Source organism: Euleptes europaea, chromosome 3 (genome assembly GCF_029931775.1).
Source record: "Euleptes europaea isolate rEulEur1 chromosome 3, rEulEur1.hap1, whole genome shotgun sequence".
NCBI lineage: Eukaryota > Metazoa > Chordata > Lepidosauria > Squamata > Sphaerodactylidae > Euleptes > Euleptes europaea.
The window spans coordinates 57733647-57750216 of NC_079314.1; the positions used below are offsets into that span (position 1 = coordinate 57733647).

Consider the following 16570-nt stretch of genomic DNA (forward strand, 5'->3'; position numbering starts at 1 on the left):
AAAATGAATACTAGTCATGATGCATACCTGTTCTCTTCAGGATCAGAGGAGCATGCCTATTATATTAGGTGCTGTGGCTCACAGGCGGGATAATGCTGCTGCAGTCATCTTGCTTGTGGGCTTCCTAGAGGTATCTGGTTGGCCATTTTGTGAACAGGCTGCTGGACTTGATGGGCCTTGGTCTGATCCAGCATGGCTTTTTTATGTTCTTCTAACTGTAAAAACAGTTAAACAAAACTATAATAGTAAAACAATAAAATAGAAAAAATAAGCATAAAGCAAAAAAAAAAAGTTTGCAGTTGTAATCAAACAGAACTCAGGCATAACCCTAACTAAATCAATCAAACAAACAATACATAGTCTTGTGTGGCATAAAATAGCTGGTAAAATACACAACAAACAGTCAATACTGGCTGGATATTAGCAGAAATTTTTTTTACAGTAAGAGTTGTTCAACAGTGGAATCAGCTACCTAGAGAGGTGATGAGCTCCCCCTTACTGACAGTCTTTAAGCAAAGGCTGGACAAACACTTGTCAGGGATGCTCTAGGCCAGGGGTGGGCCAGGGGGCCATTTAAGGCTCGTGGAATCATTTGGTCTGGCCGTTCGTGGATCTGGCAGATCTCTAGCTCAGAAGGATCTAAGACTGGTGATCCGCCCCCTCCTGCGGACAGGAATAGCCTCTATTCAAGGTAGATGTGAGTTTGTTTTGCCGAGAAAATGAACCCTTTCCCCCCCTTGCAGAAAAGTCGTTAGCTATGGAGCTGCTAGGACCGCCCAAGAAACTGTGTTAACCCTTTCCCACCCGGGCCATGGAGAAACGTATTCCCTCTGTACTACAAGAGGGCTAGGGGCAGAAGTGGCGACAATGGAGGGGTTAAAGGGGGCAGGGCCAGAATGCGTGTGGGGGGTTGCAAGTTCTTAGCCAGTGTGTCCTCATTTCATCCCTGCAGACAGAGGAAGCTGGCCCCGACCATGTGGAGCAGGAGTAACTCCGACGTGCGGCTGGACGGCTATGCCCAGCTGGTGCATCAGACCATCCTGTGCCAACAGGTGGGCAACTGTGCCACTGGTTGGATGCCTGCCTGCCAGCTTGCCCACGCAGGGGGTTGGTCATCTGGGGCAGCTGCTTGCTTGGGGCTTGGTCAGCTAATTTTTAAGTTGATAATTTTGTATGGCCTTTGGCGGAAAAAAGGTTCCCCACCCCTGCTCTAGGCTGATTCTGCATTAAGCAGGGGGTTGGACTAGAACAGGGCTTCTTAAACTTTTCCTACCCACAACCCCTTTATGCCCAAGAAATGTTTACGCGACCCCAGGTATATAAAATAGGTATACGAATCAAACATTTACTGATAATAAATCATAAAGAAATTTATTTTAAAACAATTCTTTGGTATACATATAATTTTTAAAAATGTAAAGCTCCCCTGTGCAAGCACCGGGTCATTCCTGACCCGTGGGGTGATGTCATATCCCGACGTTTCCAAGGCAGACTTTGTTTACAGGGTGGTTTGCCAGTGCCTTCCCCAGTCATCTTCCCTTTACCCCCAGCAAACAGGGTACTCATTTCACCGACCTCGGAAGGATGGAAGGCTGAGTCAGCCTTGAGCCGGCTACCTGAAACCAACTTCCATCGGGATCGTGAGCAGAGCTTTTGACTGCAGAACTGCAGCTTACCACCATTTATTAAAACAAAAGCAGATTTGCATACTACTGAAATGGATGTGCTTGTTTATTTTTACATAAAGAATTAAATCTTGGCCAAATTTTTCACAACCCCCTCATTCAGTTACGTGACTCCATATAGGGTTGCGACCCACAGTTTAAGAAGCTTTGGACTAGATGACCTGTGTGGCCCCCTCTATGATCCTATGATTCTAATAAAAACTCAAAAAAAGTCAGGAAGGATAGTGTACCTAAAAGCCTGGGCAAATAAAAAGTCCTTGACCTAATGCTTTAAAATTAACAATAGGTGCCGGGAAAACCCCCAAAGGGAGAGAATTCCACAGGTGGCACACACCCATCCGATTTCTTCACCTCTGCAGTAGGGCTGTCGATTCGGTTCGGCCCGAACTGAAAATCAACCGAATTTTCCTCGATTCGGCGCCTTTCTGTTCGGACGGATCCGAACTCCAAAATGAGAGAAATCCAGGAGCCCGAACTCTTCATGTTCGGCGTGTTCGGGGAGTAAATTCGGCAAATTTGGTGGTTCGGCAGAGACGGAGTCTGCAGGGCTTGCAATGCAGATCTTTATTGGTGGGCAGGACTGTATGGGGGAAAAGGCAGCCTGTTGGGCCAGGGCACGGTAGGGGAAGGGGCTTGTAAACACTCTGACCACAGTCTCCTTTTGCCAGCATTCACATGGTGACTGTAATCTCTAGAACTGTTGCATTACCTTTTTTGTGGCACTTACTTCCCCCCTGCCACTATGGTGCCTAGCCTGTTGACTGTTAGACACCAGGTAAAAGCCTTTCTCTTTTACTCATAAGACTTATTTTATTCTGTGAGGCTTTCTTCTCTGTCTGCAGTTGTTCCCCCTACCCATCCTTTTTTGTTTCATTTGCCTCTTCTTCTCACATTGCACCTTTTACTATGTATTATACTCTCTCTTGTTGCTGAGTAGGTCTGCTTTTTAAAGCGGTTTTAAAAGCTGGGATTAATGGGTTTCATGTCTGTCACTTATGGGTTTGTTTATTTGGTATATACTGTTTTAACTTTGATGGGGAAGCTGCTTTGAGAGCATTGTGCTGGGTATAAATGTTTTAAATAATAATAAAAAGTATAAATCATTTTGTTGGCAGAGGCAGACATCTCTAGTGGCTTTCCATTAACAATCACTGTCATAGGTTGAAAAGTTTCCTTCTAGTGCCAGCTTGTTTTCAAAGGAGTATGTTGAGATTTTGCCCAACTTGCATTTAAACTGTAAAATATAAAGAATAGAATAACTACTGTGCATGTCTTTTACCTTTTCAAGCAGATTCCCGGCGAAACCAAGCTGTTTGCTAAAGCGAGGCGGGAGGAGAGAGAGCAGGTGATATGAGGCAGATGTAAGGAGATGTAGCAGAGCTGCTGCCAGTGCACAATTTTAACAGGCTTATTAATAGGATTGCTTCAGTTATTAGAGATTTCAGAGAAGACATAAAAGGCAACCGAAAACTAACTTATTAGGTATAATGCACAATGTGAGAAGAAGAGTTGGTTTTTACATGCTGACTTTCTCTACTACTTAAGGAAGAATCAAACCTGCTTACAATCACCTTCCCTTCCCCTCCCCACAAAAGACACCCTGTGAGTAGGTGGGGCTGAGAGAGTGTGAGTAGCCCAAGGTCACACAGCTGGTTTTGTGTTTAGGAGCAGGGAAGCAAATATAGTTCACCAGATTAGCCTCCGCCGCTCATGTGGAGGAGCTGGGAATCAAACCCGGTTCTCCAGATCAGAGTCCACTGCTCCACACCACCGCTCTTAACCACTACACGCTGTTGCTTTCTACATTTTCATCTGGTTTTCTATTAAATTTATTCATGTATTTACTTCATTTCTCCCCAGTGGGGATCCAAGACAGCTTACATCCTTCTCCTCTTCTCCAAATTTTTATCCTCACAGCAACCCAATGAGGTAGGTTGGGCTGAGTGCGTGTGACTATCCCAGGGTCACTCAGCAAGCTTCTGTGGCAGAATGGGGATTTGAACACAGGTCTCTCTGACTAGCCTGACACTCTTACCACTATATACCACAAAGACATTTTTTGTTCTACAGACATCATTGCGCTTTAGCTGCTTTCTACTTGGAATAGAAAGGTAGAATGCCTCTTGCAGCCCCCCTCCCCCAGACATTTTAGAAGTCTCACCTAGACCTGCAACTTCCAAAAAGGGTCTTCCTTTAGGTTGCCCAGCATATCCAAGGGATATGTTGAAGCTCAGTTTAGACAAGTTTGAGATGGGGCTGGTCACTGACTACACTGGTTGAAGACTGACCCTTTCTTGGACAGGGTTGCCCTCTGCCTGAAGGAGAGAGGATGAGGTGCTGCTAGATCCTGGCCGCTAGATCCTGGAGGCTCTGGTCCTCCTCTCTGGCACGTAGCAGTGCCTTTTATCAACCAGCCACGGTTCTTCCTTGAAAGGCATTATCTGGCTACAGTGACACATTCTCTGTTCACATCCAGGTTAGGTTACTGTGGTGCATTTTCTGGAGCTACTTTCTGAAAACAGTCTGGAAAATGCGGCCACTGGAAGCAGGAATCGTTTCACTGCTGTGCTGAAAGGGCTGCAGTGGCTGTCTACTTTGATTCCAGGGCAAATTCAAAGGCTTTTCTTTAAGGTTTGGGGCCAGTGTACCAGGAAGACCACATCTTCTGTAACAATGGAGCCGCTTGTTACCATTCTCTTCACACACTGTGCACAGCTGAGATGAGTGGTGTCCAGAAGTAGGGTTTTTTTTTTTAAGTGATGGCAGTTTGCCTTTGGAATGCTGTCCCGTGAGGTCCATCTAGCGTTTACTTTTATTCTCTTTCAGTAGTCAGGCCGGAACATTTCTCTTCACACATGTTTTTGACTGAAGGGGTTCATCCTTTTTAGCTGCTGTTGAGGTCTACATTTTGACTCTAGAATCTAAAGTGACAAATGTTTTAATATAGATGAGCTACATTGAGCAGACATTGGGAGAGGTTGCATATAAACTTACTAAATGGGTAATAAAATTAGCAAGATAATTCATAGAATGGTTATTTACTATCCACTCATTTTCAGCCTTCCACTCTGTCTTGTGTGACTGACTAATCCTGAAGTTCTGCACCTTCTCACATCCAAGATTCTACAGGCATTGTATGCATGTAGCTTCTCCACTCACAACTACACCGAACATAGGGAAAGCAGCAACTAATAGAAGGCAAGATGCAGTGATCGTGGAAGAGAAATTGAGTGGGCATATTTTAGAAAATGGGTCAATAAGAAATTCCCTTTTCTGGCCTCAAATTTGGGGGGGTCAATAAGAAATTCCCTTTACTGGTAATGCTGCGCGCTAAAATGGCAGCCGCCATTTTAGAGTGCAGGGATGATCTCGCCCCTGCCCCAGGTCGCCCTCCCGCCGGCCTCCTGGGCCCTCCCGACCCACCCCAACCCCAGTGCCATCCAAGGGGGGGAGGGGGAAGAGCCCCTGAACCCCCTACTCACCAGGAGAGGCGACGAATCGGCTGCAGCGTGGCCTTCCTGGCCCTGCAGGAGGCCCCTGCAGGCAGCTGCCGGCCAGAGGAAGCGGCGCGGGCCCGGTGGCTATGGCGGGTCAATAAGAAATTCCCTTTTCTGGCCTCAAATTTGGGGGGGTCGGCTTATACTCGGGTCAGCTTATACCCGAGTATATACGGTAGTTTTATTTGAAGATAGTGTCACAGGGAGATCGGCTCAGATCTCCATTCCTACTAGTGTCTGGCAAAAAGAGCTTTTACTCTCGAAAGCTTATACCCTGAAAATCTTGTTGGTTTCGAAGATGCTACTGGACTCAAATCTAACTGTTTATTTGAAGGGTAGTTTGGTGGAAAATCAGTCTCTGTTGACAGCATGCTCCTGAATGATTGGTCGATGGGTTGTACTAGCTGAAATTATTTTAAAGTTCTCCACAGTCTTTATCTTCATCGTCTGAACAGCCCTGAGGCTGAGATCATGGAAACAGATTATAGACACAGCAATAGGACAGCTTTAGCCTGTGTACTCCATTCAGCCAATAGCATTACAGTATTCAAATTAACTGGGCCATTGTTTGTTTTTCATGTGATTCCCCAAGCCTCCTCACTTAATATGGCTGTTCAAAGGATAGGTTGATCCCAGAAAAATCTCTCAAACACAAACACAGGAAGTAATGTTAGTATTCCATGCCTTGTTTTTTTGAAGACACTCTTTGGGATTGGCAGTTTGGTCGTGCACCATCCCTTGGATATTTGATTTTGCCATTTGCAAAAGGTATGCAGCGGAATGAAGCTTCATGATATCTGCAAAAGAACGGAAGAATGCTGGAAACTGGCCTTCAGCCTTTCCCTGATGATTGGCCTTCCCTGCTCCCAAGCTTCAGGCACTTCTCAGTGTTATACAAATGTCACATTTATTTGGGGGAAGTGGGCAATGTCAGAGGTATACTATCCTGCTTTGTTTGATGAGACCCTCCCTTCAGAGAAGATGATCGGAGAGTTGGTGGCACCAGAGGGACAACCTAAGGATGCTTGTAGCACGGAAACCATCTTCAGCATACCACCAGATACTGAGACATGGATTGCCTTTGTCATGAGGGGAGGCTGCACCTTTAAAGATAAGATAAAGGTAGCTGCAGGAAATGGGGCTTCTGGTGTTATCATCTATGATAATCTGTGTCCAGGCAGAGATATTCATGTTTTCTCTCGCAAGGATGCAGGCGATTTTGTTGCCCTCATGATGAGCAGCCTGAAAGGGAAACAAATACTACGCTTGATTCAAAAGGGTATTCGGGTAACTGCGGCTGTAGAAGTGGGAACTGTGCAGTGCTTCTGGAAGATCCATTTTTGTGCCTACTGCCTCATTTTGACATTTGTAGCCTACTTCTTGTTATATTGTTCTCCAGGACTGATGACGCCAAGACATGGGAAAAGGAGATCTTGCGCAGCAAATACTGAACTCCAGAAAGCTGTTCGCTCACTTGAGTGGCGCAGGTATAGAAAGAGTGAAACTGATCTAGCAGAAGAGATTTGTGTTGTGTGCTTAGAGGCATACAGGCAGAGAGAAATGCTTCGGATTTTAACTTGTAAGCATGTTTTCCACAAAAGATGCGTTGACCGCTGGTTGTTAAAGCATGGCATTTGTCCAATTTGCAAATATGCCATTCTCCGAAAGAACTGAGAGAGACGTTACACCTTGTCTCTTTGGGGCATCTGGCAACCCGTTCACTGCCAGGACCATGTCAAAGGTTCCCTACACAAAAAGGGTGAAGGAACAATTTTTTGGGGAAGCTGTTTTGCCCTTTGTGATCATTAAAGAACTGTGTGGTCATTTAGATTTGATACCATTTATTTCACAGAAAATTTCAATTGATGATGGGGTTTTTTTGGGGGGGGGAGAGCTTGTATAATCAGTGTATGAATGGATCTTTCCATTTGTGGAAACAGAGCGTGATGGGGTAGCCATGATAGTTTGTCTGTAGCAGTAGAAAAGAACAAGAATCCAACAGCACCTTAAAGACTAACAAAATTTCTGGCAGGCTATGATCTTTCGTGAGTCACTGTTTACTTCTTCAGATATAGCTAGAATGTGAGTCCATCTATCCTTCACAAAACCTGCTTCCCAGGAGTCCTGCAGCTGCTCAGTGCGCTCTAAAGGTGTGCACAACTTGTCTGTATTTCCTCTAGAAACTCAATTCTGCAAGCTTTGCTTAAGAAATCCACAAGATTGATTTGTTTTTTGTCACCTGAATAGATTTGCAAGGAGGAGTTCTGTGAGAGGTAACTATTTTGAAATGTTAGGGACGTATAGTAGCCCTTTTTGTTTTTAGTTTGGTGATATTCATCGACCATTTTCATTGTTGGCATTCATTTGTGTGTTTTGCACCATTTATGTATACTGATGGACAGATAATATTGAAAAATGTGTACGCTTTTGTGCCAGTTTGTTCTTTGTGCCTGTACAATACAGATTTATCAGCTTGATTTACATGGGTGTGTGTGTGATCAAGTCAAACTGGGGAAAATAAGAAATTAAATAGCATTTCTTTATAACGTTGATATTACTTCATTAGCAAAAAGATGAATACATTGAAATATAATGTTATATTATAACCTGTGACTGACAACTATTGCTGATTATTGTGATTCTGTCAGGTTTTCTCCCCCTTGCTATAAAACGATGCTGGTCCTGGTCCAGCATCAGCAGCGTAGAGTCATGCACCTGTAGTCATTATAAAAGGGTGACTGAATTTTCCATTTTCTTGACTTGGAAAGCACAGAGAAAAAGTACAATAGAGGACAAATTGTGCAGTCACTCCATTTGTTACAGACCAGTTAATGGGTTCAATTCAAGGTTCTGGGTATCACTTACTAAGTCGTGGCCCCACAAACCTGCAGGGCCACCTCTCCTGCTGAGACAGCTCTGCTAATTTCAGCAGAGCCTTTTTGAAGGTGCCATGCTGCAAGCATGTAACATCCAAAACTGCCCATTCGTGTGCATTCTGGTAATGGCTCCCACACTATGGAGTGGCCTGTGTGAGGTTATCAGGAAGGCCCCCATGTATAACTGTGGCTAAACTGGTGATCTCCAGGGAAGGTCAAAACTGGTATATCAACCTCAGTTTGGTTAAAGGCACTCTTAGCCAAATTTAGAACCTGGCCATCTAAAAGCCAAGGCAGGTACAAGAGGACCCACAGCCTCTAAATGGGGATAGTCAGGGAAAGTACTACAACCTTATCCAATGCAGGCTGAAGTCATTTTCAAGTTCTGTTGAATATCCAGCCAGCAGGAACTCTTACCTGGATTAAGGTTCAGTTTGTTCACCCCATTAAGTCCCTCGCTGACTAAAAAACCTGATGTAGAGTTCAGTTGAGAAAGAACAAACAGTAGACCTGGATGTCATCTGTATATTGATGGCACCTCATCTGAAATGTCCTGAAGACCTTCTTTACCAGGCAAACTTTAAAGACCTCCCACGCTTGACGAATACAGACTGGAAGGTCTTTATGTTATGCTGTGTACATGTGAAGCCTCTCAGTTCCTCTGTATTGTCATTACACGTGCATGTGAGCTGAGCAAGAATTAAGGCCAATTCTGATGTCACAGTTGCTGCAACTCTGTTCCAGATTCCAGAGATACACATTGTAGGCAATGCAGTGGCCTTGTGGGGTTTTTTGGGCTTACACGTGCAGTGTTTAAAGTATGCTGTTTATTTGAAAAGGTAAACATAGCTTCTTTGGTTTGCAGAAAAGTTGGAATATGTGGCTTCTTTCCTTCCTGTGATCTTCTACAGATGGCAGGAACATTCTAAGTTTGAATAAGTAGCAAGCATTCTGCTGCTTGAACTATTGGAGAAGAAGATCCCATTCCTAGCCTTATAAAAGGTGCACAACTATAATATAATGTATCCGGATGCTCAGCAGGTGACTTGTAAGGGATAAAAGTGCAGCTTTTGCCAGGGACAGTGGGCTATAAGTTTGACAAATAAATAAAATAAATAAACTTTTCCTACACAGGTTTTACTGCCTAAGATAATTCTTCAATCTCAGCACCATTGCATTATTTTGTTTTATTAAGATTTTTTTCTGTTAGATTGAATTAACTACATTGATTGTTTCTATGCCAGGGGTGTCAAACATAAGGCCTGTGGGTCGGATCCGGCCCCTTGAGAGTTCTTATCCAGCCTGTGAGCCACTGAGGCAGCCTCCCCCCCCCCATAGTCTCGATCTGGTCTGGTGAGGCATGGCCCGGCTGACCAAGTGGCATTTATGCCATATCTGGCCCTCATAACAGTTGAGCTCAACACACTGTTCTATGCCTTAGTTTTTGTTTGCTTGTGTTGTTTTTCCAATTCTTCAGTCCCAGTCTCCCTGTCACCCTGTGTTATTTTGTTCTGTTAGGGATCTTTGCTGTTAGACTTGTAACGTTTCTGGGTTCCAAAATAGAGACCAAACGAATGAGGAGTAGGTAAAACAGCTTTAATCTAAGGAGCAACTCCAGCAGGTTCATGCAAGTGCTCTCAACTAACAGACCTGCCTACTTGAACAGGTGACCTTAGGGAAGGTCTTCAAATTAACACACTAGACTAATATAAAGGAATATCTTGAAAGTATGCGTTCTATCACAACAAGACTGAATTGTTTTATCATACTTTTTGCTCAGCACACTAATTGACTGAATAGTGTTTCTCATACCTGTAATCCACGTAGCCACATTCCTTTATTCTGTTTTACTGGAATTCTTTGCTTTTATATTCAAATATTATTATCCTACTTTGTAATTTGCTTGCTGATTGAATGAATAGTTCTCATGAATATTTGTAATCTGTCTTGAGTTCCAGTGAGCAAGGCAGACTAATAATTTAATGATGATGATGAAAGAGTCAGCTGAGGGTAGGGGGAGACTCCAGCTCTTTCCCAGGGGTATATGTGAAACATAGTAACAGTCCAGAGATTGATAACTTTGTCGGGGGCGAAATCGCCTTTCCGTTAATGTAAGGCATGCACTGTTAATTTTATTTATTTATACTTTTCTGCCAGTGAGGACTAAGCCTCTTTACAGCAACATTTTCTCCTCACATTAACAACTTTGTGAGGTAGGTTTAGACTGAGAGAGAGTGAGTGACTGGTCCAAGATTGCCTAGCAAGTTTCACAGTAGACTAGGGATTTGAACGTGGGTCACCCAGATTATAGTTTGCATTATAACAACTCTAATCACTACACTACACTGGTTGTCAATTGTAGTTGCTTTGGTGCAGCAACACATACTATTGGCTCTTCTGCAGTGTGTCCTTACTATTCCTAGAGTATTTTGTCTGAGAATTTAGGCATTTATTTATCCAGAACATTTCTATGCCACCTTTCCAACCAGCTCATGGTCCCCAAGGCTGCGAACATTGACACAATTAAAACATTTCAGACATCAAAACTGTGTTTAAAACACAAATATATGGAAAATATTTAAAACAAATAGAACATATAAAACACAAACGAGGAGGAGAGCTAGTAAGAGTTAGTGAGGGGACGCCAAACAAAAGTCTTCACCCACTGTTTAAAGACAGTAATACAGAGAGACAGATGAATCGCCTGGAGAGGGAATTCCAAAGTTCTGCAACATGGCTAAGATGGGCCTTTCTCGGGTTGCCATCAATCCAGCCTTAGATGTCGGGGGCACCCAAAGCAGGCCCTCTGAAGATGTCCCGAATAGGTAGGTAGGTTCATATGGGAATATATTCCCAAGAATAAGAAAACATGAATGATTACCATTGATAATTCATCACAAGGTAAGAATGTGTATGTGAAAGCCGTGTATGTAAATGCCCTATCTTTGAAAGATGTTAACGTTTATTTTGCTACTAGAGATGTGAAGGCCCAGAAAATAGGAGTCTTTTGTGCTTTATTACAGCAAAAATTAGAAATTTTGGGGAAACCTGGGGGAAAACCCTGCTGAGACCTTTTTTTTGACCTTTTGGAATGAGTGAAATACTTTATTAATGGTGAGGTTTCATTCACTCAAAATGTACAGTACATTTTATATAAAATGATGCACAGCATGAGAGAGTACTCTCTGAGTATACAGTAGACAAAGCATATCTTCAAGAGTATGCACTTTTATCTGACTAATTTTGCCCAGTTTGCCATAATATGTATGATACAGCACATAGAAGCTTGCTAGGTGACCTTGGGACAGTCACACAATCTCAGACTGGTTTACCTCACAGAGTTGTTGTAAGAACAACATGGAAGAGAGGAGAATGATGTAAGCTAATTTGGGATCCCATTGAGGAGAAACGGGTATAAATGAAGAAAATGATAAATAATGGAGAGTTCAGTTTTTTTGTATTATAAAGTTAAACTTCATATCCAAGTACGGTATGCTGCTCGACCTGTGGTGACTATATTAATCTAGTTCTGTCCAAATGGTACATTTTCTTTTGCTTATTACAAAGTTTGTGTTTCTATTTTCAACTAATTTTTCCTACTTCTCAAATGGCAAAAAGAAGAAGATAAGGTAACATCAGGTGCAGCAGTTTGCTTTGCTCGCATGTGCGCTCTCTGTCTAGTGTTGGCTATATTCACAATTTTGTTTATAGCAAATTAAGGCATTTTTATTTTTAAGTTACATAAACATGCCAACTACTAGAATTTTTTAGTGCTGTTATAAATTATGCGTACGTTGCTAAAGAAATTAGATAAGTTTAGGTTTAATAAGAGAGAAATAAATGCATATATTTCAGCTTTTGTTACCTCTCCCTCCTCCCCCCCAGCTTCAAATTTTCTAGAAATTTTACATCTCTCTATCTCTATTTGGGGGTTTGCATTAGTAAAATGCTTGTTTTCAAATCCATAGCCCATTTCTTATGGACATGAAGAGAGAAGTGTAATGAAATACATTAATAACTCTTTCACATTTTTACCAGTGTCCACATTCTTAGTGACATATGTAGAGAGGAGAAGGTTTCAGCATCTTTCTGAACTTTCCCTTAGAATACTGAAAATATTCAAGTAAATTGTTGCTGATTGCAGCCACCAGAACCACAATTCAGATACATACGATTGTATGAAGTATATATACTAGGATCCTATCCTGCTGTGGTCTGAAACCAAGTAGCTTTAACAGTACAGTATTTTGTACCCCTAGACCTCTCACAAAAGACCCACATGCTATGCCAAAACTTTCAGTAAAACTCCAAGAAGATTTTATATTAATTTATGCATCATTTGAGAGTTCAGTCTTAGACAGAAACCGATACATATCTTCAAATGCTGAGCCAATCAGATTGTAGGTAGATAACTTAGTGCTAGCTATCAAGAGTTGTCCATGATGTCACAATTTCATTACTCAATAATGAATTACTTCACTGGAGGGGGGAAAAGTCATAGTTTCTTTCTGACCCTGGCTTCAGTATCTGAAGGCAGATTCTCTGGGTCCTGTTTCTCCACAATTTTTAGATTTTCTTTAAAAAACCCTCTCCATGGTTCTGGCATACTAATAATTTTCGTATTGTTCCCAGTTACTCATTCTGTGGCTGCTTGGCTGGGACCGAAATGATCTTGCATGGGTCTCCTATTCAGAGAGGAGGGGTAACATCTTTTTGCTTCCTGCATCTCAGCATCTTTCTCCTGCTCAGTATGCACAGTTCACAAGCCAACGCCTTCTGGTTAGCCAATCTCAAGATATCGTTTCGGGTAAGGAACACAACACTGTGGGAGATTGCAGAAACTGGAGTGTTTGGCAAAGCCTCTCCTTTGAGGAGCGTTTCTGGAGATGTGGTGCCTCCAGCGGGACTGTACCAAAATGCCTGCAGCTCGTTAACCGATTTTGTTAAGCCCATCACCTCCACCAGTTGGATCGCTCTCATCATGAGGGGGGAATGTTCCTTCACGAAAAAAATAAGCGTGGCTGCAGAAAAGGGAGCTGCTGGAGTAATAATTTATAATTCTCCTGGCACAGGCAATAACATCTTTCCAATGTTTAACTTTGGGGCAAAAGATACTGTAGCACTTATGATCGGTAACCTGAAAGGCACAGACCTGTTGCATTTGATTGGGAACGGCATCCAAATAGGGGTAACGATTGAAGTGGGAAAGCACCATTACCCGGGGCTGAATCGTTACATGTCCTCCATTTTTGTTTTTTTGGCGTTTATTCTGGTATATTGCACCTATCACTGCATTATGAAGCTGAGAAGAGTGAGGAATCCAATGGAGAGATGCCAGGCAATACGTGATATCAAAACGACCATTAATCAACTTGAGCTTCGGACATTGAAGGAGAACGACCAGGAGGTTGCATCGAACAGTGAGAGCTGTGCAGTGTGTTTGGAAACATACAAGCCTAAAGACGTGGCACGTATTTTACATTGCAGGCACCTTTTCCACAAAGCATGTGTTGACCCCTGGCTTTTAAAGAACCAGACATGCCCTGTGTGCAAATGGAACATATTTGGAGCAGTGGAAAGTGTTAGAAACGAAGCAGAGCCTTTGGGTACTCAAGAACCAAATGAAGCTCCTTCCAATGCCCAGTTTTCCTAATGGAGGCCAGCTGTGAATCATGTGCAGAAATACCAAGCAGTGCAAGGGCCCAGTCTGGGGAGTAACTCTTCCACGCCTTGCTTTAATTCTTAAGGATCAGAGTCACATGATTGAAATAAAATTCCACTTTGGTCTCTCCACAAATTTGAACTCTTTTTGTTGTTGTTCTTGTGAGAGTAGATACCTTTGAGCTTCAAGAATCTCTCTAATTAGTGTGATGAATGAATTCAACTACTTTAAGGTTGTGTTAAAACACCCACACAATGCATGCATGAGATCTGAAGTCAAATCTCCATTTCTGAAGTGACATCGCCAGCCCAAATAGCTTTCTCCTGACAAAGAATTGCATCACAGGTGGGACTGACTTAGAGCTCAAGAATAAAACTTCCTTTTGTTGTAGGTATTTTGAAATTAATGCTCTAGAACATCAGGTAGCAGACAGCAAAAGTAATATCCATGGAGCAGGAAACCTGAGAGCAAGAGAAGAAACTTTTCTTAAGATTTCACATGCCAATTTTCAGCTTGGGTGGTTGCTGGGGGTAGAAAGCTGTTGAGCAGGAAATGTGCAAAGTATCTCTGATGTAGTAGAGATGGTTTCCTCAAGTGCCACTGGCTTTATGGCTTTTGCCTTCCAATAAAACATTCCTAACCCAAAAGTTACATTTAATACTCCAAGCCAGTAGTTAAATTACTTTGTACCTCCCTTCTGATTTTGCTGTGTCGGTAGTTAACCAACATCTGGACCATCAATGAGACATGGCTTGTATACTTTGTATAGCTGACTATGTTTAATGCAAGAGGCACTTAGGAGTAATCTTGGCTTTTTTTATCTTGTATGTGTATGTGCATTTTTGCTATCAAGTCACAGATGACATATGTGACCACATATGGTTTTCAAGGTAAGAGATGTTTGGAAGTGGTTTGCCATTGCTGCCTTTGCTTCATGCCTCTGGTATTCCTTGGAGGTCTCCCATCCAAAGGTTTCCTCGGGAAGTGGTGAGCTCTCCTTCACTGGAGGTTTTTAAGCAGAGGCTAGATGGCCATCTGTCAGCAATTCTGATTCTATGACCTTAGGCAGATCATGAGAGGGAGGGCATCTTGGCCATCTTCTGGGCATGGAGTAGGGGTCACTGGGGATGAGGGGGTGGGTAGGTGTGAATTTCCTGCATTGTCCAGGGGGTTGGACTAGATGACCCTGGTGTCCCTTCCAGCTCTATGATTCTATTATTCAAAATACTTGCTAGGGTTGAGGCTGAGAGTTTGTGACTGGCCCAAGGTCAACCAGAAAGCTTCCATGGCAGAGTGGGGATTTGAACCTGGGTTTCCCAGCTCCTAGTCTGACGCCTTAATCACTACACCACACAGGCTCTCTTAATCTTGTATACTGACAATGAAATGTTAAACTTTTCTATTTCTGGCATGACAGGTTTTTAGACATGTTTATGTCCATCCTTTCTTTCACAAAGAGTAAAAGTGTGATTAATGTCTGTCTGCGTCTAGATCCTTATCAACATACCCAGAATGCAGATTAAAAAAACTGCAGAATGGGGCCATGTACAAGCAGAGAGGGGATTTTCCAACAAATGTTGTGGAACCCTTAAGTTTGCAGAAAAATCTCGCAACAGAAAGTGAACACGGTTTGTTTGTTTTTAATCCCAGAAAGTATACCAGCAAAAAGTTTTATGCTACCATTTTGAGAGTTACCTAGCAATCCCACAACGACTGTTGTAGGTGGGTATAGTTGAAACTAGGGCAAAGAGGGGGACCTTATGAGCTGTGCTATGGGGGTGGGTGGGACAGGTGGCACTCTAGGGTAGTGGACCACCAGGATTTTTCTCAGTTCACCCCTTCTTCCTCTTTCGTAAGAAAAAATAATGCAGGTTGAAGGATGTTGTTTTCTCTTTAAGATACATTATAGTCCAAAGGTTATGTATCATGAAATAAGGATTAGTTTTTAATTATGTAGCATGAGACTGTACATTCATGCAATGTTTAAATTTTTTTAATAAATGAATTCCATTAATGCATTCACAATGTCATGCTCTTCCAGGGGTTTATGTAAGATTATTTTGGGCAATTTTTCCATCTAGACGATATTACAGATGCATGGTTTTGCAGTTCCCAAAACTGTGAATTTGTGGCTGCAAAGATAACATGCCTCACAGTAAAAATATTATAAAATAAACATACAGTGTTGAGGAAAATATCTTAATCCCATTATTCCTTTGCAAATGTATGTACACAGACTGAACCCTTACCTCTTAAGTGCTAAGTTTCAAGAAATTCAACGAATAGAGGATTGTTTGGAGTGGAATAGATCTGCACAAGGAGCTAAGTGTGAGGAGGGAGGGAAAAACAGTAAAAATGAAAGTGAAACCTTTTGAGCAGAGTACTCCACAAGTCTTGGGATCTTTGTGTGTATAGCCTTAGGTTTATCATATTATTCTCTCCCTGGAGAAGAAAATCTATAATGGCAGCAGGTCGTAGAAGAGACCCAGTTTGAGAATATTTTAATGAAGTTCCTCTACCTATGGGTAAGGCAGGCAGGCATGCAAAATGCAAGCACCACAACAAATAAATGCAAGGCCTGGTGCCCTGAAAAAAAAACTAGAAATAGTTCACCTCACAATAATTTTCACAATTATCTATGTATTTCTAATAGTATAACCAAACCAGTAATTTTTTTATTAACTGTAAAACTATTCTGAAAAGGTAATAGTCTAAAAATGAAACTTTCATCTGGTTGTAAATATTAAGATGATACCAACAAGAGTGAGCCTTTATGTAGAAAACCATGATCTAAATCAAGTCTAACTGACTAGTGATTTAAATCGTGATTTAAATAGATTTGATTTAAAT

The 16570-nt window shown here is 42.2% G+C and overlaps 2 protein-coding genes across 11 annotated transcripts in view; both read left to right on the forward strand.

The window, feature by feature from the left end:
* The window catches only part of CADPS2 (calcium dependent secretion activator 2), a 401370-nt gene that overhangs the window by 106431 nt on the left and 278369 nt on the right, over positions 1 to 16570 (forward strand). The gene's annotated exons all lie outside the window — the stretch shown is intronic.
* On the forward strand, positions 12725 to 13711 carry RNF148 (ring finger protein 148). Its single transcript, XM_056847655.1, has one exon. The coding sequence runs from the start codon at positions 12725 to 12727 to the stop codon at positions 13709 to 13711; it is 987 nt and encodes a 328-aa protein (XP_056703633.1).

Coding starts and splice junctions, on each gene's coding strand:
- RNF148 (XM_056847655.1), top strand. CDS start 12,725: ATGATCTTGCATGGGTCTCCTATTCAGAGAGGAGGGGTAACATCTTTT.